The sequence below is a fragment of the Taudactylus pleione genome, unplaced genomic scaffold (genome assembly GCF_031769625.1).
Source record: "Taudactylus pleione unplaced genomic scaffold, aTauple2 ptg000329l, whole genome shotgun sequence".
NCBI classification, from domain to species: domain Eukaryota; kingdom Metazoa; phylum Chordata; class Amphibia; order Anura; family Myobatrachidae; genus Taudactylus; species Taudactylus pleione.
The window spans coordinates 13406814-13434147 of record NW_028284730.1 but is presented as its reverse complement, the minus strand read 5'-3'; the positions used below and the strand labels follow the sequence as shown (position 1 = coordinate 13434147).

The following is a 27334-nucleotide window of genomic DNA, read 5'->3' as shown; positions in this document are numbered from 1 at the left end:
CCCCATAGTAATGCCCATATGTTAATACCCCTATAGTAATGCCCCTGTAGTGCCCACCATACAGTAATGACCCTGTAGTGCCCATGCTCCCATATTAATGCCCCTGTAGTGCCCATGCTTTCATAGTAATGCCCCTGTAGTGCCCATGCTCTCATAGTAATGCCCTTATATTGCCCATGCCCCCATAGTAATATCCCTGTAGTGCCCTTACAGTAATGCCCCTGTAGTGCTCATGCCCCCACAGTAATGCTCCTGTGGTAATGCCCCTGTAGTGCCCATGCCCCAATAGTAATGCCTCTGTAGTGCTCATGCCCCATTAGTAATGCCCCTTATTGCCTATGCCCCCATAGTAATGCCCCTGTGGTAATGCTCCTGCCCCCATAATAATGCCCCTGTAGTGCAGCTTATTAAAAAAAAAATACTTACCTTGAACCCCGCTCCTGCATCCAGCGTCGCGTCCGGTCCGCCGGCTGATCCTTGGAACTATGGGGGAGATGTCATGACGTCTCCCCCATAGTGCCCGTGGGGAGAGCCGGAAGCTGGAGTTCGGGAGAGAACTCCAGCCTTCGGCTCCGGCTACACCGCATCGCTGCAGAGAAGGAGCCGGGCGCCCGCTGGTAATAAATATTACCAGCGGACGTCCGGCTTGGAGCCTCTCTGCAGCACCGGGCTGGAGGTCACTTGCACCAGGTACAGCGGCTCACCCGGTGCACGTGCACCTCCAGCCCCCCCCTAGTTGCGGCCCTGCTGTAGCAGTTGTGATCCGTGATGAATCAGGCCCCAAGTCCACAGACACTGGAGCATGGTGATCTCCCATGCTGGTCTCCACAATCTGTTGGACACAGGCTATGGCCAGAGTGCTGTTCCATGAGATTGTCAGTCAGAAGTGACCAAGCTACAAGTCTGGGGTGCTATGTCCATTATGATGTACTGTAATAGCCAGAATCTGATTGGTTGCTATGGGCAACATCTCCACTTCTATAACCTACACTTTAGTAAATATACCTTTGGTGTAGAGAATGGGGCTGCTATGGGACCCAGGCTGTTTCTGAGTGCCACAATATAATAAATATACCCCCTACTGTCTGCATAAGCATATACTGGGTGTTGAATCTGCATCTTGGGGTCAAATGTAATAGGGTGAGAGTTTAGAAAATGTGAGAGTTTAGCAGTAACCTCTCACATTGGTCAAGTTTTATCTTCAAAAATGGGAAAACATCTGGATGAGAATTTAAATCGTGAGAGTTTGTCTAAAACCATGCGAGTTTCATGTTCTCTAACTCTATTACATTGGCCGAGATTAAAAAGTGTCAGAATTTTACTGCTAAACGCTCACATTTTCTAAACTATCACCCTATTACATTTGTCCCCAGGTCTCCAGTAGGGTCTGGAGTTGGATCCTCAGAGGATTGGACAAGTGTGTATCAATCTTTAGTCATGCAATGTCATATCAGATGAATAGTTAACTTTATCCATCGTTTCAAAATTAAAAACTGCAGATAAAATGGGAGGAGATGTCTGAAGGAATAAGGGTGACAGGCCAAAATTTGTTATAAAGTCCTTACCTGAAAATGTTATTCATATTCTTTTTCTGGAGATATTGCTGTTCATAGCAGTAGTGGTTATCCAAAGTCGCCTAAATAAACCAGGAACTACTCAGAGTATCAATGTAGGACAAATGTCACCACAAAATGGCTGCCAGTAGCTGGACATCCCTTATATAGGGCTGTGACCTGCACTGTGACATCACAATGCATGCAGGCAGCAGCTAGAGATGGCTGTAACTTGGATCAGCTCTGGGCCCAGATGACCCGCAGCAGCACTCTGGTGAGAATAGAAAAGCTGGGGCTCAGGAGATGGCAGTGTAACTCAGCGCAGGGAAGGGGTCGGGCCCCAGAGACGGCCTGGGCCCTGTAGCATCCGCACTCTCCGCACCTTCAATAGCTAAGCCCTTGACTGGGATGCTGTTTGTGCTGCATGGCTGGCACAAAGATGCTCTCTGTATTGTATGGCTGTCAAGTTGGCTGTTTGCTACCACCACTTATATTTGTGTTGGGGTGTCTACAGTGTAAATTTGAATGAGGCCACTCTCAGATTTTTTTACAGGGCCACTTTAAGTTCCCAATCCGCCCCTGTGTCTATGTAACTCTATAGTGTATCGTCCCCTCTTTCCAAATGATTTACGCGCTGTGGTTGAGTAGGTGATGTTGATTCTAATGTGAGTAGGTTACACAGGTGGTTTTCTTCTTTCCTCTGTGTGACAGAGAGGCGAGGACTTCCAAACCTTAACATCCAGAGACTGACGCACTTCCTTCATAGGATAGATTTTATTTAAGTTAGCATCTGCAATACGAATGTCATTCAATTTCGTGAAAAGAGTCACAGATCTTGTAATTCCATATACAATGCGGATGCAGGTTGGGATGACGACTCTGTGATCGGAGGTCAGCAAGTGATCAGTTGTTCACATTAAAGGTGCGTACACACTGGGCGATAAAGTGGACGACTGAACGATAACGATATTGTTATCGTTCAGTCGTCCACTTTATCGCCCATTTTTAACCCCAAAAAGATGAACGATGATGCGCGTTCCCGCGGGTCGTTCGTCATCATCGTTCATCGGGCTGACATGCAGGCCAACCTGACGACCTCGTCAGGTTGCTGCATGTCAGGGAATGGGGGAGAGAGCCCAGTGCTGAACGATATCGTTAATGATATCGTTCAGCGGCTGTGCTCAATGTCATGAACGACATTGAGCACAGCCTGCCGGGGACAACACTACACGATATCGCTCAGGGAGCATATCGTGTAGTGTGTACCCACCTTTCGAGACAGGCCTTTTACAGGACTGCCGAGTGCCAACACCATAACCAATAGATATACAAAGACACCCACAGCCTCAAGTGAAATAATCCTCACTGAAACCAGGCATATTAATGTCACATGGAGAGTGATCATCAGAGAGGCTACTGTCACTGGTTCTGACAATGCAACTGTCTAATCAAAGGGAATGGTGCAGATGCTCCCAACACAAAATAATATAACATATGCGCAGTCTTATTTTTTGTTATATATTAATGTCACACGTTATCACCTCTGTCACCTAGTTGAACGTGATACGATTGTGTTTGATACTGATAAGATAGAGGCCGATTCTTTGACAAAGGCCCTACAATACACAAACTGGCAGAACTCAGATCCAAAGTGGGACAAACAGGAGAAATACTTGTACCCTGGGGGGTTAGAATAATGTTTATTTAACTGATTTTACAACAACTACTGGACTGCAAACTAGAAACGGGCAATGTGGCGTGTGTTTCTGCAATGTACAAGGCAGCTTACTGTATAAGATGGGATCTGCAATACAAAAATGCTCTTTAACGTATAGACAATTGTGACCTGATACCCATAGGCAGGTAGGCAAACAACACATCTCTCACACCAGCGATTTATTGACCGACATCTGAAATGTAACGCAACCTGAGAAGAATGTGATCTAGGAGTGCAATAGTCCAGACAGATAGCAATGAAATGTACATCTCAGAAATAGTGTTAGCATTCAATGCTCGTGTGGATGAGCCCTTAGATATGAGAAGCATTTCAGATAAACAAGATGGTTAGTGGAATTTGCCCTGTGACTATGCTATGGAAACATTTCTGAAGCCTTTCTATCAGAAGCTTCTACAGATCTCAATCAGATGCCTTGTCCCTTATAATAAACTGTGCATTAGCAATATATAGCTGGGTTTATTACCGAGCACCTTGGATATGTGACGATGGGCTGCACTTACCAATTTACATGTTTGACCAGATTCTCTCAATTTTCTAATTTCTGAAATGAAAGTGTCATTGTTTGTCATACACCCCCACAATTATCCTGTTGTGTGTTTACAACCCAGGGATGAAATTCTAGACCTTCATCCACACACAAGCAGAGTGCTTGTGTCATTTACCAAAGGGATCTGGTTAAAATACCGAAAGTCGGGATGCTGGTGCTTAGAATACAACGGCACCCCGGAGGTAAGTACTGGAGTTAGGGGGAGGGTTAGGTGTTAGGCACTAGGAGGTGGGGGGGGGTTAGGTTTAGGGTGCGGAGAGGGGGAGGTTAGGTTTAGGCACTGGGGGTGGGGGTTAGGTTTAGGCACCGAGGAGGGAGGGTTAGAGGTAGGGAAAGGGGGAGGGTTAGGATACTAACCGATAAGTGTCAGTACCCTAACCCTGTCGGGATGCTGGCATCGGGATTATGACCGCCTGGATCCCGAGTGCTGGCATCCCGTACCCGATGCACTGCTTGTATAGGGATTTATTTACCATGCAGTATACTAGTGTAGTGGTTGGGCCATAGGGGGTCATTAAGACCCACTCGCGAGTGGCAGTGCGCTCGCAAGTGGGTCGATGTTCCCCACTGCGCATGCGCACGACGGAGGGAGCCGGGGGCGTGCCTGCCAGACGGCCCCACTGACATCACTAGTGATGTCAGTGAGAGTGATTTTGGCTCTGATAGAGCCAAAATCACTCCAGGGCTTGCGGTTGAGAAACCCGACCACAGGGTTTCACTCGCAAGTCCGATGGTCGCGATGGTCAAGACCATCGCGACCATCTTGTTGGACCCTCGTATATGCTGTGGGTGGTGACCCACAGCTATACGAGTGTCCAGGAGGACGCTCCATTTTAATGGAGGTGGGCCCTGATTCAGAGCGAGCGCTCTGGTCAGAGCGTCCGGCCCTGAATCAGGGCCATAATCAGACAGCAGGCCGACCAAACCCACTGCCTTTGTTATGGCAGCCTCCACATGTTCTCTATATATCCTACTCAGTTTTATTTAGAATAACAATTGACTCTCCCATGATTTTTCATTTGACTCACCCATGATCTTTCATGCATAAAGAAGTATTCAAAATGAAAACAATCCAACATGGTTTGAAGTTTTATTACAAAAAAGAAACATTACTTTTCCATAAACAGAAATATCAGTACAGTTAGACCGAAATATACAGAGAGCTTTATTATATAGCAGCCATAGACTCATGGGGAGGTATATATAGTATAACACCAAAACACGCAGCTATATTTGTAATCTACACCCTTTAGCTTTATTTTCCAAACACAGGACCTTACTCAGAGTTGGAAACAAATTGCAGGAGGAAATGTGCCAGGAGTATAATCAGAGGTGGCTTCATAGTGAGCGCAAAAGATGCTAAAAATCACAGTACATGATGCATTCACATTACAGTAATAAGTACCCAAGATGGTTGGAGCCTGTAAAATGCTGATCGAACAAGAGGCAAATATATAAGGTCAACATTAATAAACATATGGGCAGCCTTCCCCTCCCCAAACGGAGTAGAAAATATTCGTTATTGTTGTAAAAGAAGAATTCATTAATTCTGTAATCTTGATTTAAAACACAGTTGCAGCCCTTTAATCGACAAATCAGATGTGGCCTAAGGCCATCATCATCATTAGTTGCAGCTTACGCCAGGGCTTAAGTACCCGCAAGTCATGCAAACATGCGCATATGCCTGTTTGCATGACTATACTTTGGCCGGGACTACATGCCCCCCAATCTATGGCCCTACCCCTCAGGCATACTTTAAAAATAAATTAAAAAAAAGAGCAAGATGTGGCCAAAATGAGCCACAATTTGCATTTACGTCCAACTCTGACTAAGGTCTACAATGGGCTTGGTATATAGCAGACCTGCACATACTGACAGGACATGATTTTTAGGACAAACTGAGTCAAACAGATTTAAATCGAGCAGAATTTATGAAGATGATTATATTCAATATATGTGTGACAATACCTTTGTTACATGATGCCACTGTCACATACACTGTGATGAACAACTAAGCGTTAAGGTGCCACCCACAGTACGATTTGGCCTCTCAGTTCTACCATCCAGCAGCAGCCTCTCTGAGATTTTGGCTATACACCTACATATACTAGTGGCTGCTTGGGGTTAATGGCACCATTATTGTGGATGCACTTATCGTCCATCCAGGGCAACAGGGCCTGATCGCATTTACTGTCCATCCTGACCAACCCTTATGGTTTACAGACAATTAGATCTAAGACTGAGGCGAGGGCAAAATAGCAGTGTATATGGACATTGTTAGTTATCAACATAACGCTACCCAGTAAAAAAAATATATGTATTCTGATCTCTGTAATAAAATATTTCATAAAGGAATTAAACACATATCACAGATATATACAGTACATAGAGCAAGACGATCTGCACTACCTTTTACTGTGAAAATGATTTACTAGTTTTACCTCACTGCATGCTTCCATATTTAACAGAATGTCTTGTAACACTCGAGTTATTTGGGGTGCATGCAGTATATAAACTGGACTGGATGCTACAGCACATTTTAAGGTATTATTTAAACTATTGGCAACATGATAAAACTATCAAAGCACAGCCTTATAATTGTCTTTTCTCTCAGCACAGAGCACAGTAGTCAGTGACCACTGAGATTGTAGATCTATGTTATTACTGAGACTGTAGATCTGTGTTATTACTGAGACTGTAGATCTGTGTTATTACTGAGTCTGTAGATCTGTGTTATTACTGAGACTGTAGATCTGTGTTACTAATGAGACTGTAGATCTGTGTTACTACTGAGACTGTAGATCTGTGTTATTACTGAGATTGTAGATCTGTGTTATTACTGAGATTGTAGATCTGTGTTACTACTGAGACTGTAGATCTGTGTTATTACTGAGTCTGTAGATCTGTGTTATTACTGAGACTGTAGATCTGTGTTACTACTGAGACTGTAGATCTGTGTTACTACTGAGACTGTAGATCTGTGTTACTACTGAGACTGTAGATCTGTGTTACTACTGAGACTGTAGATCTGTGTTATTATTATTACTGAGACTGTAGATCTGTGTTATTACTGAGACTGTAGATCTGTGTTATTACTGAGACTGTAGATCTGTGTTATTACTGAGACTGTAGATCTGTGTTATTACTGAGACTGTAGATCTGTGTTATTACTGAGATTGTAGATCTGTGTTACTACTGAGACTGTAGATCTGTGTTACTACTGAGACTGTAGATCTGTGTTATTAATGAGACTGTAGATCTGTGTTACTACTGAGACTGTAGATCTGTGTTATTAATGAGACTGTAGATCTGTGTTATTACTGAGACTGTAGATCTGTGTAATTACTGAGACTGTAGATCTGTTATTAATGAGACTGTAGATCTGTGTTACTACTGAGACTGTAGATCTGTGTTACTACTGAGACTGTAGATCTGTGTTATTAATGAGACTGTAGATCTGTGTTACTACTGAGACTGTAGATCTGTGTTACTACTGAGACTGTAGATCTGTGTTATTACTGAGACTGTAGATCTGTGTTATTACTGAGACTGTAGATCTGTGTTATTAATGAGACTGTAGATCTGTGTTACTACTGAGACTGTAGATCTATGTTATTGCTGTGATTGTAGATCTGTGTCACTTCTGAGACTGTAGATCTGTGTTGCTTCTGAGATTGTAGATCTGTGTTATTGCTGAGATTGTAGATCTGTGTTATTACGGAGACTGTAGATCTGTGTTACTACTGAGATTGTAGATCTGTGTTACTATTGAGATTGTAGATCTGTGTTACTATGGAGATTGTAGATCTGTGTTAATATGGAGATTGTAGATCTGTGTTACTCCTGAGACTGTAGATCTGTGTTACTCCTGAGACTGTAGATCTGTGTTATTACTGAGACTGTAGATCTGTGTTATTACTGTGATTGTAGATCTGTGTTATTACTGAGACTGTAGATCTGTGTTATTACTGAGACTGTAGATCTGTGTTATTACTGAGACTGTAGATCTGTGTTATTACTGTGATTGTAGATCTGTGTTATTACTGAGACTGTAGATCTGTGTTACTACTGAGACTGTAGATCTGTGTTATTACTGTGATTGTAGATCTGTGTTATTACTGAGATTGTAGATCTGTGTTACTCCTGAGACTGTAGATCTGTGTTATTACTGAGACTGTAGATCTGTGTTATTACTGAGACTGTAGATCTGTGTTATTACTGTGATTGTAGATCTGTGTTATTACTGAGACTGTAGATCTGTGTTACTACTGAGACTGTAGATCTGTGTTATTACTGTGATTGTAGATCTGTGTTATTACTGAGATTGTAGATCTGTGTCACTACTGAGACTGTAGATCTGTGTTATTACTGAGACTGTAGATCTGTGTTATTACTGAGACTGTAGATCTGTGTTATTACTGTGATTGTAGATCTGTGTTATTACTGAGACTGTAGATCTGTGTTACTACTGAGATTGTAGATCTGTGTTATTACTGAGACTGTAGATCTGTGTTATTACTGTGATTGTAGATCTGTGTTATTACTGAGACTGTAGATCTGTGTTACTACTGAGACTGTAGATCTGTGTTATTACTGTGATTGTAGATCTGTGTTATTACTGAGATTGTAGATCTGTGTTACTCCTGAGACTGTAGATCTGTGTTATTACTGAGACTGTAGATCTGTGTTATTACTGAGACTGTAGATCTGTGTTATTACTGTGATTGTAGATCTGTGTTATTACTGAGACTGTAGATCTGTGTTACTACTGAGACTGTAGATCTGTGTTATTACTGTGATTGTAGATCTGTGTTATTACTGAGATTGTAGATCTGTGTCACTACTGAGACTGTAGATCTGTGTTATTACTGAGACTGTAGATCTGTGTCACTACTGAGATTGTAGATCTGTCTTATTACTGAGATTGTAGATCTGTGTTACTACTGAGATTGTAGATCTGTGTTATTACTGAGACTGTAGATCTGTGTTACTACTGAGACTGTAGATCTGTGTTACTACTGAGACTGTAGATCTGTGTTACTACTGAGACTGTAGATCTGTGTTATTACTGAGATTGTAGATCTGTCTTATTACTGAGATTGTAGATCTGTGTTACTACTGAGATTGTAGATCTGTGTTATTACTGAGACTGTAGATCTGTGTTACTACTGAGACTGTAGATCTGTGTTACTACTGAAACTGTAGATCTGTGTTACTACTGAGACTGTAGATCTGTGTTACTACTGAGACTGTAGATCTGTGTTACTACTGAGACTGTAGATCTGTGTTACTACTGAGACTGTAGATCTGTGTTACTACTGAAACTGTAGATCTGTGTTACTACTGAGACTGTAGATCTGTGTTACTACTGAGACTGTAGATCTGTGTTACTACTGAGACTGTAGATCTGTGTTACTACTGAGACTGTAGATCTGTGTTACTGGTTGAGCGTTGTCACCTAGCTGCAGACAGGATAGCAGTTCCCGTATTGCATTACACAGTACAGCACTTTGTAATTTTTTAATGTTTCAAAATAATCACTAAACCACAGTGTCCACTTGTGTCCTGTATTATAATTGAAGTTTGCACTGGATTTGATGTGGATACAGTAGTTTAGTATTCACTTTACATGTGCGCTCAGCTTGACTTCAAGTGTTTATTCATTTATCTAGCATCATTTTTTGTCTTTAAATAAATTGCAGTGTTTTCATAATAAATATAATTGTGAATATTTCATACTAGTTGCTCCTGTCTCATGCCATATTCCGGTTTGGTGTGTGTCTATTGTATGTGGAGTGTAACAATGGAATCTATGTTTATCCCCTTATATGGTAATTATCTGCGGCTGTGCCCATAAAATGTAATACCCATGTCTCACCTACATATTACACAGGAATGAATGAGCTGCCACGGCTCATGTATCTCAGTGATCTCAACCTTTTTTACTGCAAGAAGAGATTTACCACAAACTACAGAGTATGGGAATGTTTTACATAAAGGTCTTTAATTCATATTCTGCACATAGTGTGTCAGCTAGAGGCACAGGCCCTGCTGGCAATTCTGATCCAGTGTCCCTACACTACATAGAGTCCACACCCCACTGTACAACAATACCCTCCACCAAAATCTCCTCCAACCCAGACATACCCACTTTAAGTGGGGACACTTACATGTCACATTGGCAAGTGCTCCAGCACTATGGCCCTCATTCAGAGGCGGTCGTTAGATGCAAGCGGTCGCCCTGAATCAGGGCGGCCGCTTGCATCCTGAACGGCCGCCTCCTTGTCTATCGTTAAGCTGTGGGTTACCACCCACAGCTTAACGACCGACCAGGTTGATGGTCACGATGGTGATCACCATCGTGACCATCAGGGCTTACGACTAGACCCTAAGGTTGGGTCTGGGCACTCGTAAGCCCCAGGGAGCTTTCTGCTCTGATGGAGCAGGAAGCTCCCCACTGACATCACTGATGATGTCAGTGCGGCCGCTCACAAAACGGTAGGCGGTAGTAAAGGAACGCCTCCGCTTTGGAAACCACCCCCCCGGCCCGCCTACCAAACGGGGGCAGCTGTCGATAAGCCACCCCTTTGGTAGCGAGCTCCGGAGCGACAGAGTTTCTCTGTTGCTCCAGGGCTTGTGCACGCGCAGTGCGGCCGCTGCGCGTGCGCAGGCCTAACCATCGAGTCGGTTACGAGCGCTGTCGGCGCTCGCGACCAACTCTGAATAAGGTCCTATATGTGCATGGAGGTTTCCAGGCCCATTCAGAGCTATGGTCAGAGAGGTGCTGATACTGTTATAAGGATCCCTGAATAGAGAGACAATAGCAACTTTGAACTGGCCTGAACCGTAGGACCATCACAGAGAACGCCACAATTACAGGACACTGCTCACTAACCTGACAGTAGCCCAGGTAGGGGATAGGAGCCTGGGTGATTTTTATGTATGGGAAACAATCCAGCACCAGCTGACAAAAATTATTAAATACCATGATTGTACAGTCATTTTTATGAAGAGGCCCCTGGCCTAGCGGTGAGGTATATAGCAGAGGAAGTACCAGCAAGTGAGACTAGCTATTCCGCTGTCACAGGGCGGCAGGTGGCTGCATATGGGCTCCTCAGGACTCATGAGCACCAGGCACAATTGGGACAGGTGTGGTCCCCTGATGCCATACTACTGTTTTCTTATAACAAAGTATAGGTAGTGGGAGGGGCAACCGTGTGTTCTGCACCCTACCACAATTCCCATCTTTGAATAACCACGCCCCCTGTTATTTCACACTTGCTCTAATATCAAGCTACTCCCATAAGCCTCTACCAACCATGGGTACAGTGAGTGTAGACTGGGCAGGGTGGCTACTCAGGTTGCATTCTTCTGAGCTGGGTGCAGCCGCACAGATAGTGGGGATGAAACAGTTACACACAGATTGATGGATGACTGGAACTATTCCCAACTCACGGACCAGGATGCCCCCACAAAACTAAGGTCGCAGGGAATGTGGGCGTATGTTTCTTTTTTTCTTCCGGCCGCTCGCAAAGCTGTGGGAGATCACCCACAGCTTGTGTGAGCGGCCAGGAGACCTTTGTGATAATCGCGACCATTGGTCTTTGCATGGAGACCCTGGGGTAGGGTCTAGCTTCCGCAAGGCCGAGTGGACATCAGTAGTGATGTCAGTTAGTCCGCAATACAAATGGCAGGCGTTCCTAAGGGAACGCCTGCGTTTGTGCAGCCCCCCCTACCCGCCCACAAAACGGGGCGAGCTGTCAATCACCATCGACAGCCGCCCCATCTTGTTGCGAGCCCCGTAGCGACTGAACTTCAGTCGCTCAGCGGGGCTCGCATATGCCGGACGCAACGCATGCGGCCCGATTAACATCGGGCCGCTTGCGAGCCGGGCCCTCTATATTTAATGCAACCAAAGCTCTGCGGTCTGATTTTTTTTATTACTACAGAGATTATGTGGAGGCTCTGCTAAAGCGCCCCCGCCGCCCTCTAAAAAAAATCTCTAGATCTGCATCTGCAGCAGTTCCTGTGCTTGGGTATCATTCTGGGTGCAATAAAGAATAAGGGCCTGATTCAGAGGACGCGCTAATGCAGCCGCAATGGTGTCTTTTGCTGCAGGATGGCTGCGTATTCATGCTAAATCCTCAGCCGATGAGATTCATACAGAGACGCCCGCCGGTTGCGGTGCTAATACGCTGCTGTGCTCATTAAGACGCACCAGCAGCCGCACATCGGTCGCACCATCGGAGATTGCACCAGCCCTATGGAGGCGCAGAATTTACGTCCGAGCATGGGCATCTAAATTAGTGCAATTGTGGCAAAGGACGCAGTTGCTGACCACGACGCGCCAGCGTCTGGCTAGCCACACACACGTTACCACCAGGAAACGCCCACTGAAATTGTCTCCTGCGTCCAAATCTGCTTTTGGCGGTAATCATTGGGGCACAAGCGCAGTGCGACTCAGACACATGCACAGACTGAAAACATCGGCCTCCTGTGTGTGGCATGGACGTACACCTCTGTTCCAGGTGTATTATAAGAAGTCCCAGTCTCTGTCTGTAGGTAAATGCAGTCTAGGCCATCTTAGAACCGGAGGCAGCCCGTCAATATGTAGCATCCACATCCACACTTATCCATATGTACACATATTTACACAGATATGCCCCTACAATAGGAGTGCACAAAACCCTGCATTTCTCAGCAGTTAAGTACGCAGACGAAAACAGAGATAAGCCTACCATTTCCCATCCAGATGCCATGGAACTACAATACCCAGCACGCTCTGGCAGGCAGGACATGCTGGGATCAACAGTTCCACAACAGCTGGTGAGACAGAAGCTACCTACTTCTCCTGTACAACAAAGACAGAGAGGAACATGCAGGAAATGCTACGATCAACCTTGGTCTCTGATTCTTGGGACCAAGATATACTGGGACTGAAATCCCTTCATGAAGCAAGAAGCACAATCATCAGAGCCACAGAAGAAGAACAGTGACCAGAATTCTGGATTTCTTCATGTTGTTTTGTAAAGTTTTGTGTTCACTTCTAGGAACTTAATGCAAGAAGATGTTTTTTCCAGATGTTCTAACAGCTTCTAGCGAAGACCGTTGTTACTACTGACCACCCCCCAACACATTACAAAATGAAAGGGGGGTTATTTGGACTACGTGGAAAGAGAATTATAGGACATTGAGTGTAAGGTGGCGGGGGCTTGCATTGGTAAGGCATTCTACCTATAGACCAGATATTGTACAGGAACCTGGATATGATTTGTCATTTTACAGTTATATTCAGTAGGGTTCAGGCAAAACAGTTGTACATGTTCACTGAGAATGGCATAGGTACGGGACCCAAACACACGTGCTTATCCTTGCGCACACACAGCTGTCAGAGAGAGGTTATTGAGACGCAGTAACGTGTCTCAGCCCAGTGCAGAAAGCAGCCAGAGGGAAGTTATAGTGACGCAGTACCATGTATCAGCCCAGGGCAGAGGAGGGGGTAGCAGAGGATGTAGAGGAACCCGGACTGGAGCTGTTCCAGAACAGCCAGCGTCTTTTTGGCTGTCTCTTCTGGTGCAGGGCTGTCTCTTTCTCACGTTCCCGCTGTGCTCTCTGGAAATGATCTTCTTCCTTCAGGTACCAGACAGGTGGCCAACGTTGGGCCTCTAGCGTCTGCTGATTCTCTGTAAGGAATAACACGGAATCTATGTAATGACATGGCTCAGAATGGAGATATTGTAACTGATGTGTAGGATGTTCAGGAGAGAAGTAGCATTGCATGGATGAGCTACAACAGTATTGGTCAACCTATAACATTCAAGCTTATATGAAACTACAAGTCCCAGCATCATTCTGGCTTGCTAGAAATACTGGGAGTCGTTTTCTCACAGCAGCTGTAGAGGTTGCAGGGGTCTGAGGTATAGACTATGGCATGGAGATGAAGTGTGTGGCCTTTCAGTGCTATATGTGTAAGGGTAATAAATGCTGCCTCTCACCTGCTGATACCAGCTTGATGTCTCGGGGGAATTTCCTGCACACGCGGTTGTAGTTTGTAGAGATGTGGTGTAAACACCAGGCTGCCAGCTGCTGGGCACCATGGAACTGAGAAACACAACAATGGATGAGGAGCTATATGTAGTGCTAGAAGCAGAATATGGGCTCTATTAGCCAAGTCTAGGCACAGGGACTAAGAGGGACAGAGAATCACAACAGACAACTAGTTTCTTTATACAAATGTACAGCTGTCTGGACACAGATTACTTGGGGGTCTATGAGCAGGCAGCTATGAAACTACAGGCATACGGCCAGGACAGGGGCAGCTCAAAGCATGGGCTGACAGGGCCGCTGCCCAGAGCGCCCCCAGCCGCAGGCTGAAACTCTGTCTCGGGTCGCACTAGGCTCATCTTCTGGCTCATACGCGTCCCAAAATTCGCCTGGACCCTCTTTTAATGAGCAGCATTGCTGGAGTCCAAAGGCACTGTGCCAGTGATGTCACCTGCTACCCTCTCTGCCATTCCTAGCTCCCCCCCATGGCCCGCCTTCTCCTCTGCATTGCCAGCTGCTAGCAGGCTCCTGGCTCACAACTGTCAGCACACAAAAAAGCGAGAGGACTCAGATGCCGGAGCAGCTGCATATGGAGGTACCTGAGAGCGGGGTCATAAGTGCATTTTGTGTGTGAGGCTAATTGGACTCTGTGTGTGTGTGTGCACATGTGTAAGCGCGTGTGTGCGTGGCTATGGGGGTAGTGAGTGTGTGCACATGTGTAAGCGCGTGTGTGCGTGGTTATGGGGGTAGTGAGTGTGTGCACATGTGTAAGCGCGTGTGTGCGTGGCTATGGGGGTAGTGAGTGTGTGCACATGTGTAAGCGCGTGTGTGCGTGGCTATGGGGGTAGTGAGTGTGTGCGAGGCTATGGGGGTAGTGAGTGTGTGCGAGGCTATGGGGGTAGTGAGTGTGTGCGAGGCTATGGGAGTAGTGAGTGTGTGCGTGGCTATGGGGGTAATGAGTGTGTGCGAGGCTATGGGGGTAGTGAGTGTGTGCGAGGCTATGGGAGTAGTGAGTGTGTGCGAGGCTATGGGAGTAGGGAGTGTGTGCGAGGCTATGGGGGTAGTGAGTGTGTGTGTGAGGCTATGGGGGTAGTGAGTGTGTGCGAGGCTATGGGGGTAGTGAGTGTGTGTGAGGCTATGGGGGTAGTGAGTGTGTGAGGCTATGGGGTAGTGAGTGTGTGCGAGGCTATGGGGCAGTGTGTGTGTTATGCTTTGTGTGTTGCGATGTTATAGGGGTAGTGTGTGTGTTATAGGGGTAGCGTGTGTGAGGATGGGGGCAGTGTGGATGAAAGGATGGGGGCAGTGAGTGTGGTTTTTATTGTAACATGATGCTTGTATTCTTGACTCCTCGGTTTTATCCGGTGGTCGCACAGTAAATCTGCCAAGTGTCGGCTGCGTTAAGTGTGGGGAAATCATGTTGTGCCCCAGAAAAGTGGCAACTTATACTCGACAACAGTACAGAAGGTTATTAGTGGCCATAAGCTAAGAAGGGCCATCTGATAAGACTGCATGGTCAGATCAGGTGATGTGACACTTACCTGAACAGCCTCCAATAACATAAGAGCCTCGCCGTCTATGTCCTTATTATCTAAAGAAGCATCCGTCATGACTGACACCGTGTGTTTCTCTGTAACAGCAGAGTAATAGGTTAATTCCGGATACAGACAAGTAATACAGCAACTGACAACAATTATGTTACACAACATTATGGAGACGTAATGTGAACACTATGGATAATAAACCTTTTGATCCTGGGTGAGTGATGAGCACAGTAGCTTTCATGTACATAGATAAAGAGTAATCAACTAAAGTCCATTTGCATTTGGCAGCACGGATGGTGTAATGGTTAGCATTACTGCCTCACAGCACTGAGGTCTTGGGTTTGATTCCAACTCCGGCCCTAACCGTGTGGAATTTGCATGTTCTCCCACAGGTGCTTGCTTGGGTTTCCTCCCACACACCCCAAAAAAATAAACTGATAATTGTCTCCAAAAAAAATAAATAAACGTATAATTGTGCATAGCTTAACAAATATGTGACCTGCCATGTACAGTAATTGTGCTGTTCTGCATCCTCGGTGGGAAAAGTGACTTATTTAAGGTTGCAAAGAGCCAACATAATTCTTATGATGTATTGCTGTGTCCAGCACAGTAGCATGTGCCAGACGTGTCTCCCTTTGCTGCATATGGTAGTGATAAATATGTCACCAGACCTGTTGTGCTGATAAGGAAAGTTATCAGGGGTCACAACCACTAGTACTGTATGTCTCCAGAGACCGGGAGTGAGTGTCATGTGGTCACATGCAGCCTTATTCATACTTCAGCTTCAAGAGCTTTTCATTTTGCTTTTATAATGAATATGAAAACATGTATACGTGAAATATACTTAGCTCTTGAATCAGCCTGTCACTTAGATAAAGCTACTGAATAAGATGTAATATATTACATTAATAATAATATAATATGTAATATTTCTGTTTATGAATAAGATGCAAGATGTGTATTCCAATGATAACAGTCATTGTAATATAGCAGAAGGGTTACCAGTCAGTGCCACCAGGTGTGGCAGGCAAAGCCTGTTTGCCAGAATAATAAGATCCAAAGGGTCCAGGTGGGGTACAGCAGTGAACTGTCCTGTATACAGATACTCCAGCACTGCGCGCATGCTGCCCCTAGTGGTGAAAGGAACTACAACCTGCAAACAGATGAGAACCTAGTCAATGTGGAGTATAAATACCACAATGGCACACGTGATACTCTACATCAGGCTGGTAGCAATGAAAGTTGCTTACATAGGCTTTGTCAGCAGAACAGATAAACTCGGACATAGGGCATCAGGACTCTGCTTATTTAAAAGTTTTTTACCTGCCCTAATTTTTTAAATTTTAATAAAGGGCCAGCGCTGTGAGGTCCGGTGACTGAGACGGTGCAATCTCTGTGGGCAGCAGTAGACAGTAAGAGGAATAAATGGTGGGATTATGACTGGGGAGTGATTGGTAGACTCAGGGTCTGCACACAACAAAGTTCTTCAGGGATTTGATAGGATGACCTCTCATGAATATTGGATAAGTCCACAAAATGTCTGCCTCCACTTTACCAGGAATAGATCTAACTCCCTCTATATTAACTCCCCATTCTAAAACCAATCTACTATATCCACAACTTCCAGCTCACATTTCTTTAGCTACTACTCCACAGTCCCTCACCTCAGTGGTGCTGCTCTCCAAGAAGGGGCCGCCAAACATAGCTGCCATCCAGTCACAACCAGAGATGAGCAGAGGCTTATGGGCCTTTATACTCCCATCATCCAACACAAAGGTGACATCTAATAGAGAAAGGAAAAGGAAATTAGCAAATTTGGTCCAGCAACTTCTATATATTATCATTTATTTTTGTATGGTCCAGCCCTAATGGTCAGCAAGCAAGTGGTCCTCACCAGAGAAGATCCCCTTTGTCAGGCACTCCTTGATACGATTACTCCTCCTGACATGGAAAGCTCTGGTGATCTCCTGGTTCATGAAGGCCTCTCGATTCAGAATATTTGCTACCATCATACGCAAATCAAACACTTCCAAGAGCTCCGCAATGTGGGCCACCTCCATCAGCTCGGGCTCCCTTTCATCCAGTCGCCCCGTGTACAAATATTTCAGCACGGCTCTGAATGGTCCCGGCCTCACTGAGCTGTCCATCTTTACCACAGTCACCCTTCTGGCTCTGTAGCCAGGGAGCTCCTCTAGAACACCACTTCTGATGCTCTCAAAGGCCCTACTCCATCCTGACAAGTCTCGGTCCACTTCCCTACCCAACGTGCCATCACTGGCTGAGGTTCGCAGTCCTCCTACCTCAGTTTCCCCAGAGCTCTCACAGGCATCAAAGCTGGAGGCACGCAGCAGAGGGTCCCTGACTTGGGAAGGCGAATCTCCATCCTCCATGAGGAAAAGGTCACAGAATTTGGAGGAAGCAGTTGAGAGGTAGATGCGGTGGGCATAAATACGAATCCTTTCTTGGACCACCAGCACAACATCGGCACAAGATGGCTCTTCCAAAAGATGCCCAGGATGATCATCACTCTGTGCCGGGGGATCGGGCACTGTAATAACAGGCGGAGGAGGTCGAGGTGGGAGGAAAGGGGCCTGTGGTAGAGGCTTGCGCACACTTCGCAAATGTGACTTCCAAAACTGTAAGTGACGGCGAGATATGAGGGCTGAACGGATGGCGTTATCAAAAACCTCCTTTATACCACATTGTGCCACCACACTGGTCTCATAGTATGGAATGCCCAGTTCTTTGGCTACTTCACGACCTTTCTCGGGTGGCAAAATCTCCTGTGGGCGGATTGGCCTGAGAGAGAGGAAAATCTGTTATCAGGACCAATTAAGAAATAACAGATGAGAACAAATATTAACGGTGTGAGACATGACATTTTAAGTTGGATATCTTCTTTTTTTGTTTCATCTCAAATGAATCAAAAACAGTTCTAATTGGCCGGACATTTGTGTATTTCTGTAGGGTTAGAGAACATCTTACAGTACATTAATACTAATGTGGAACCTCGGGGGCAATCAATCAAACTCAAGCTCATTAAAAGTGTCAGGATTATAGATTCTTGTAGATACTTCTGCTCATTGATGCACCAACTGTGGACGTTCTCTAAATCTTTGATAACCGAGGTCAACCTGCAGCATTCTGAGTATGCCTAATGACTTTACAAAGCTTTTAAAGCTATTGCAAATGAACCGACGAAAAACTTTAAAGACAACCTGGCTAGAGGGCGTCGCGCACGGTTCACAGCCTCCAGATCTGCGTAGCGTAGGTCCAACTGGCATCCAACCAATATAACTGGTGCACGAGGGCAAAAGTGCTTAATCTCTGGGTACCACATAGTTTGCACATGCTGGAGCGAGTTGGGGTGAGCAATTGAAAAACAGAGAACAACCACGTCTGACCTAGGAAAGAGAAGACGCATGAAAGACAATAAGCATGGGACGGAGTGAATACTTATTAAAGGCAAAAAAAAAATTCTGAGAAGAAAAATCTGAGAAAGTGAAGGAAAGAAAAAAGAGGAGTAAGGAGGGGTAAGGAAAGATAGTAAGAGGAGAGAGGGGGGGACAAGGGAAGACATACTGTATGAAGAGAAAATAAGGCAAATGGTTGGAGAGAGGCAGTGACAAAGGGCCTGATTCAGCAGCGCATGTAAGTGCACTGCCGAACGCAGATTCCCGACATCCGTGTGCGCAGGAACCATTCTGTGAGTGTGCATAATGGGTCCTACTAAGGCACACGCAAATCCTTGAATGCCTCTGTCTGATTGACAGGCAGAGGCATTTAAGGGGCGGTGTGGGGGTGGGGGAAGCCGGCATTCCCAGAAACGGGGCATTTCCACCCCGTTTTCCAGGAATGGCCAGCCCAGGGACTGCGTTGACGCACACAGTCTGCTGGGATCGCAAGCCTGCCAGCCTGAGTAAGCTGAGGCTTACTTAGCTGGCTGGCTGCCAGGCGATGTCCACCATCGACCACCGATGGTCGTGAAGGTGATCCCAGGCTGCGACCTCCGTTGCAGTGCTGGGATCGCAAATGCAGTAGGGGGTGTCATACAGGGGGTTCTCATACAGGGGGTGTAATGCACCTCCTGCTGCATTTGCATTATTGGACAGGAGGGAAATATTGGACAGATAATAAAAATGCTGATATCTATAAATTAACGTTATGCATCATTTCATTAAACGTCCACAAACCTATATAAAAAAAAACAAATAGACACATGGGGCTGAGTTATGAGCAAAACCAGCTAAAGGGCCTGGTCCAGAGTCACAGATGAACCCTCCACATCAGCGGGTACAAACTTACACCAGAACACACCATGTGACGCTGTCAGGGAGGTAGATGCTGAGTTTGGCATGCGGGGACAATGCTGGCTGCTTGTTCATGTAATAGACAAATACTGAGCAGCTCTACATTTGCACCTCCCCTCCCTGCAGGGCAATGTGCTTTTATCAAGGTGCTAATGGCACATATACTTATCTAATAAATACAAGTCCCTGTCTATTCTTTTCTGTAGGTTAGAAACCCTCTGTAGTAAAGTATATCTAACATTACCTGCAGCTGGAAACTGGTACTAAGTGCCTCCAGAGTAGTAACATGGGCTGTGTGATGCACAGATGGGAGAGGTGAGTGACCCAGTAGGGTACCAGGTACAGTATCTCATCTTTTGCTGCAACTGTTTCTCATTTTTGTGGTGTAATACGGCATCTTCATTTACTTGTGCAGACTAAGTAATGTTAGATATACTTTACTACAGACTGTGCTAACCTATAGAAAATAATTTACAGGGATTTGTATTTATTAGATAAGACCCTGCTGGGCCGTTGTTTGTGCCACTAGAGAGGAACGCCCAATCAGCAAACACAGCAAAACATAAGTACATTTCATTAAATCAAATACATTGGTGCAATAAGGGGCACACATGGCATTTTAACCACTTAACTGATGATTTTTGTTTCCAGAAGTCACCTCAAATATTTAAAAAAATTAATTTAGTATAAAACATTTTAAAAATGTTTAAATATTTTTGTAAGAAAAAATATGCATAGAGGTATCTAGCCCTCCCTTCCCCCTGTGACCATTGGTCTCACTGTAATATTACACCCTCCTTCCAGTGGTAATAGATTCCCCAGTAGCTTTGGTCCTCACCCCCAGTGTTGACAGAACACCTAACCCCATGTCTGCAGGACCCATTGAAGAATAGAAAAGTGTTTTGCTCATCTAGGTGGAGCTGCGTGCACCCAAGATTAGTGCACACAGTACTGTCCATGTATTGAAGGGAATAGGAAACTACTGGAAAGCGGCCTATGATGGCCATGCTCACTCTGGTGACATGGCGTTGTAACCACTTTCTAGCTATGTGAATTAGCCTACGGCAACTGGAACGCTAAATCAGATCTTAGCTGGGGCCATGGGTTCCATTCTGACCATATGTGTGTTTAGACTTACTCTGAGTGTTCTGGTTTCATCCTATAGGCCAAAATAAATTGGTAGGTTAAACTGGGGTTTCATATAAACTAATGTATGCGTAGAAGGGTATTTAGGCTTTAGGCTCCACTGGGGCAGGGACTGATGTAAATGAGGAAATATTCTCTGGAAAGCTCTGCGTAATACGGAGGTGGTATACAAATATTAGAATACCTAATAGAACAATAATAATAATAATAAAAAACAGTAATATGCTTGATGGCCATGGTTTACTGACAGCTTGAATTGTCAGTCATATATTAATACATACCCTTAATGCGTGAAATATAAGAGTATCAGTGTATAATTCTGCAATCTAACCTTCCATAAGCAAACCGCCTGTCTTTATGGTGGTCTCCAAATGTGTCCCAAAGCCTTAGTGAGACGCTGACATCATCAACAACATCCCGAGATCGCTCCAGCACCTAAAATGGGGAAAAAAAAGGATCTAACGAAGAGCTACAAAAAAATTAGATAACACAACAGTAGAGTAAATAAAATACAATCACAAATTAAATAGATACAAGTTATATTTTCATGTATTACTACATTACCAAAACTTTCCACAATCACAGACATAGATTTGCTTATGTAACTGAATCATATATCTACCCAGAATCTTCTACTGGACACGGTTGTGTACATATCAACCAACACTCACCTCTTGGCACACACGGTACTGATCTATAGCCCATACAGTTGGCACATGCGTTGCAAGGAGCTGATACTGTGTCAAGGTGGCATTACATGCTCGTGCGCAGATCAGACGCGTTTTACCAACAGCATTATCTCCAACCACTACGCATTTTATCGTCTCAACGTTGGGACGCTCATAATCCATATCAGTGTCCAGCAGCTGGGATCTATAGGTGGGTGAGAAGAGGGAAAACAAATTGAGGGCAAATGACAATGAGAGAAACTCGACAGAGTTTAGAAAACTTATCGTCACTTATACTACAAAACTTTTAAGCGTATTAGGATAATCACACAACACTTATGTATTAAAGTGCACGTCCCGGGGCTAATAATCTGTGACCTGAACACATCTGATCAGTCCTGGACACAAGGATGCTCAATGATGTCACCGGTTGCTAGTGAAAAAATGGGACTGCATTCTCATGAATATCGATTCCTCTCACAAAATGGCTGCCACCACTGGGTCTCATTTACAAAGTGCAATACATCTAAGGCCCAGCACATAAATTCGCTGTGTGCTATGATATGTGCAAGTGTAATCAGTTTTACAACAAAATACATGGGTTTGCATAGCGAGAGGGCAGAGTTTGCGGGAGAGCAGAAGTCTGCAATGGGTGGAGCTTCGCAGAGAGGGGGGAGGTTCTTGTTCAGTAAAATCTAATTTCATTTTACAGAGACCAGTAAAAAGGAGAAGGTGCATTGTTAGTGAACTTACTTACTATGTGGTGGGAGGCACCACCATTTCTTCCTTACAAAAGGACACTGAGCGCCAGCTCAGAGCGGGCAGAGATTGGGCCGCGTAGGCAATGTGATCAGAATTACTTCTGAATTGGTGACTATAGAGAACCTGATCAGTCACTGGCTGCTTTAGCCCAATATGATCCAGACATATGGACTGGCCACCAACCAGCTGCACCTGTACCTGTACATTTTTGGCTCAACATGTGATAAAACGCCAAATTTGACAGAGAATGGGTCCGTCCATGAGCAGGTCAAACAATCACATCTGCCTGTGTGTTGGCAGATTGGGTAACCAGCAGCTATCCAGTTTATAATGAACTGCAAGTCCCAGCATGCAATGCAGCAACCCGATACATAAAACAGGGACAAATAACCTATATTTCCAGCTGTTGTTTTTGGACTATAAGCTGGAACTTGGAGAGACATAGTTTCAGGTGAATATATATATATTCTATCACCATTCTCCCAATACATTAGGGGGGCACTGATAATAAAAAAACAAAAACATATTACGTCAACCACAACATCTGCAGCAAAAGAGTCTATTAATGCTACAGGTTAATTATAGGAAAACAGGTTATAACAGACTGTGGAATACCATATCCCAAGGACAATCAGCCCAGTTAAAAAGTAACAGTAATAAAGCCATTTCCTAACCTCATTTAGACTGCGCAGGAATCAGGCCACAGTCATATGACCAGAGATCAAAGTTCAGGTGCACAGAAACCAAAGTGGCAATAGCAGTAGAGAAATCGAAAAGGTAACAAACTACAGACATGGGACATAAATACACACATGCACAATATCAAGACCCCATAACATGAAACCTTGTAGACCCCAAACGCACAACACAGTAACGTGACACTGCACATGCTGCGCTAAACCCAACGACTGCCCGCGTCACATCAGCCGCAGTCACACACACATCGGATACTACACCCAGTCGCAGTAAGGCCTGGTCCCATACATGGCAGCCATGTTGACTTCACTCGCGCATCCTCTTTGAAGATCTGGAATCGACAGGCCGACTATGGATGCCTAGCTATAAATATATGCAGGATATGAACATCAGTCTATGTGTGCATGTATATCCATGTATACGGGCACGTGTCTATATCCTCATCTGCGTGTGCTGGTCATATGTGTCCATTTCTCTACAACCACAGATGTGTCTGTATCTATGTGTTTATCTGGTGTCAGGATGCGTGTGCCTGTGTGTGTGTTCCTACATGAAAGTGTGTATTTATCAGTGCGTGTGTTGCTATGAGAATGCCTAATGATTTGTTTCTCTTTATATAAGCAGATTTGTGATAAGCATCTATGTATGATTCTGTGTGCATGCTTCTGTCGTGATAGGTCAGTGTCACATTGTCAGTGTATATATCAGTGCAATTGTATCACTGAGTGCACCTGTCCCTGTGTGTCTGCCCTGTGTATGACGGTGTCATTGTGAGTGTGTATGTAGCTTGTAGCTGTGATGGGCGCAGGTTGCGATTCCTCATTTCCAGATAGGAGGTGTGTGTATGTGTGTGTGTGTCTGTGTTTCTAATGAAGGGGTGGCATTAACTGGAAGTGAAAGTCTTGAGTGCCACCTGCAGGCCCCATTGTGTAATACACACAGGAGAAAATCCAGAATGCTGCAACTGCTAATATATGCACATGACAAGCATGCTCTCTATTTAAAGACCTGACGGATACGTGTAAACAGTTATACACAGAACATGCTGAACTAGTGCTAACAGATACTAACATCAGCAACATTTGGGCTCATGAAGCTTATAAAGCATCCAAGGGTAATCACTGGCTGCATTAGTAAGAGTCAGGCTAGTGCAATCATTATACCAATTTAGCTCATCAAACAAGGAGGTCAAAATATATTATAATTGGAAAGCAGATGCTGGCTGCAAATACATACACATAGGGCCTGATTCAGAGTTGTACGGAGGCAGCTATATGCAATACCGTACAGCTCATGTGCAAATGCAGCAGGAGGGGCGCCTGGAGTAAATAGACGCCTCCTGACTGCATCACAGATCCAAGTGCTGAGTCCTAAGACGCAGCCTCAGACCATCAGCAATCTGAGTGACCCCTCACAGCTCTGTAGCCGAGGCCTCAGCACACCAAGAAAATTGGGGCGTCACACCCCTATGTTCTGAAACGGAGGCCGCCCCACCCACTACGGGCTGCAGCCTGTCCATCAGGCTGTGACTTGGGGGAACTGTGAGAGATTTGCAAAGCAATTCCATTGTAATGTATATTTGCAAAGCAATTCCATTGTAATGAATATAACGGCTATTAGATAAAAGGTTTAGGAGCTACGATATATAAAAGCAATAAAGGTGCCATCAATAGGATTTTAAAAAATGACTCAAGAATAGAATGAATTGTACATACAGATATTTCTCACATATTATAAGCACAGATGCCGGCATTCTGGCTGCCCCTTCCGGGAGGGGGCAGCCAGATCGGCAAAACCGTTTGTGGGCGGAGCAGGGGAGTGCCCAAGGCCCACAATGCCGAGATTTCGGGCATTGTGCAGCGGGGGGAGGGGCTAAAATGAGGCCCCATGCTCACTCTTCTGGAGATACAGAGATGGACATCTTCATTTTGTTATCAGGGTCCTATTGTGACGCCTGGGGCTGGAGATCCCTACGACACTGCTTTTCCTATGTGTCTAAGGGGCCCATGTATTAATGATTGCATTTGCAATACGATCTGGGTGCAATATTAGCACCCCTAATCACATTGCAGGGTGCGATCATATCGGCCGAATGTATTACCGAGCACCCGCAAGGACAGGGGCTCCAAAAGGCGTTAGTGGTCTCTTCACTCCTGTGCCGGGTCTCCAGCGCATGCGCGACCTACAGACCACACTTGCGCAACGGCCATAGCCGGGAAAGGGTCCCCTATGGAACCGTCTTCTGGCTAGTTATGCGATGCGTAGCCCATAGGCTACAGCGGGCTATCGCCATCTTCAGGTGGCAGGAGCTGAGGAGTTGTGGGGGAAATCTCCAGAAGGTATCACATTCTGGAGGTTGGTAAATATGGCACCGTCGCATCCCCCACAGCAACCTATAGGGGTTGCGGCTCCTGGAGGGAATGGAGGGATCGTAGCAGGGATTGGAGATATCTGCTGCAGTCCCTGTTATACATTCGGGAGATACAAAATATTTGTGGTAACTCCCCCCCCCCCCCTGGAAAACCACCGATTAAGCTGCAAATGTTTATTGATGAATAGGCCCCTAATTATCACCTAGATGTCCCATCGCGCCATGACAGAAAATGTTTCAAGTACTTGTGAAAATCACATCGGGTCCCCACTAGTACACCAGGTTGAGAACCACTGATATCGCTAATGAAAGGGGGAGTTTTATCAATGTTTAGGAAGAGATGAAGTGGAGAAAGATAAAGTACCATCCAATCAGCTCATAACTGTCGGTTTATAGGCTGTATTTGAAAAATGACAGTTAGGAGCTGACTGGTTGGTTGTTAGGTTCATTGATTGGTTGGTACAGCGTTCTGATATGCTGTCCTGGTACAGCAGCCAGACCCACACTACTGTGAAATTATAGGTGACTCTGGTGACCACTGCAAACCAGCACATTACAATGTTGTCCCTGGGAGATGTAATTGCCACAAACCGGCTATAATGGTTCCTGGCAAATAACCGGAGTAAGAGGCAGTAAAACTGAAGCATTGAGAGCTGGATTCTAACAGGAATCCAGGGGAACCTTGTTCTACAGTGAGAACTTGCTGGACCTAACCAAGGACCAATGAGAGACAGACAGTCTGAATGTTAAGCTGGGTACACACCTATACAATGACACATTCGATGCGATGGTTCGATCGACAATGCTCCCGTTCGTTAGTGCCGATCACTGCAGTCCCAATGCACGCATACACATATATACAATCCAAGGTGCGACCTTCCATCGCGCAATGCCGAAATATCGCAAGCAAATGATTGCACCAGTGTACGCATTTTCCCGATTTCAGGCTGCGCTCACAGTGGGTGTACCTAAAGTTAACATAATGGGCAGGAAGGGGGTGTGATTATGAGACCAAATCAAACCTACGTGAACATTTTCAGGGCTAGTACGTCCGTTCGTCTATGAGCTAGCTCCTTAGTTTCATGACTTTGATTTTGAGAAAAAGTAAGGCTCGAGCTTGTATTCTGGCAGCTATGGCAACAGTAATATAACCTATCAGGAGGAGAAAAAGGAGCAGAAATCGGAGTTGTTGGACCAGGGATTGGTTGCAGAGGCGAGACACCTTCTCCCACATGCCTCTGATTCAAGAGATACGTGAGAACCCTGATGATTTCAGGAATTTCTTACATATGGATGATGCATCCTTCCAGGAGCTTCTCCGGCTGGTAACCCCGCTCATAGAAAAGGAGGACACCTATATGAGGAGGGCCACTTCTCCGGAGCAGAGATTGGTGGCTACACTGCGCTATCAATTGGAGTACTACACAGCCCAGCAAGTTGTGGAACTACACTGTCCAACAAGCCAAGCCTTGCATTATAGGTTGTGGGGTAAAGGTATTAAGGTAAAGGAAGGACATACGCTTCAGGGCCGTAACTAGGGTAGTGCGACCAGTGTCATGGCACAGGGCACCGCAGGGCAGGGGGTGCTGTTTGGGCCTGTCACTTTTCTGTTTATTATCATTCTCACTTGTAGCTTCCTCTTATTTCATCCCCAGCATCTCCTGGCCTCCCCTATCTCTTCCCTGGCTCTTCCCCATGAGGCCATGGGCCTTTTTCGGTTGTGTTATCTCCCTATTTAAAAAATAGGGGGGGCGCCAATGCTCTTTCTGGTACCAGGCACCGAAAAGTCTAGTTACGGCTCTGATATGCTTGTGTCCACTATCAATTAGAGTATTATATACTACACAGCCCAGCAAGTTCTGGAACTACACTGTCCAGCAAGCCAAGCCTTGCATTATAGGTGGTGGGGTAAAGGTTTTATAGTAAAGGAAGGACGTGTGCTTGTGTCCACTATCAAT

General features: G+C 45.2%; 1 protein-coding gene across 2 annotated transcripts; it reads right to left on the bottom strand.

Moving 5' to 3' along the window:
• Positions 1-9185: 9185 nt before the first annotated feature.
• Positions 9186-23820, bottom strand: RHOBTB2 (Rho related BTB domain containing 2). 2 transcript variants are annotated; one of them, XM_088443422.1, is made up of 10 exons: positions 23252-23820; positions 21551-21752; positions 21211-21314; positions 18642-18827; positions 17318-18222; positions 17088-17206; positions 16426-16576; positions 15421-15509; positions 13834-13939; positions 9186-13521 (listed from the first exon to the last, which is right to left on the bottom strand). In XM_088443422.1, the coding sequence occupies exons 2-10, from the start codon at positions 21728-21730 to the stop codon at positions 13316-13318; spliced, it is 2046 nt and encodes a 681-aa protein (XP_088299548.1). In that variant the 5' UTR covers positions 21731-21752; positions 23252-23820; the 3' UTR covers positions 9186-13315. The 2 variants fall into 2 exon arrangements, with proteins under 2 accessions (XP_088299548.1, XP_088299547.1); XM_088443421.1 differs by having other exon boundaries at positions 23294-23820.
• Between the last annotated feature and the right edge of the window lie 3514 nt (positions 23821-27334).

What these genes read in the sequence shown, in the direction of transcription:
- RHOBTB2 (XM_088443421.1), bottom strand. An exon ending in GCGCGACGCCCTCTAGCCAG is followed by an intron (nt 18,223 to 18,641) that starts GTTGTCTTTAAA and finishes CCTCTCTCTCAG; the next exon opens with GCCAATCCGCCCACAGGAGA. An exon ending in TGGAGAGCAGCACCACTGAG is followed by an intron (nt 16,577 to 17,087) that starts GTGAGGGACTGT and finishes ATCTGTTTGCAG; the next exon opens with GTTGTAGTTCCTTTCACCAC.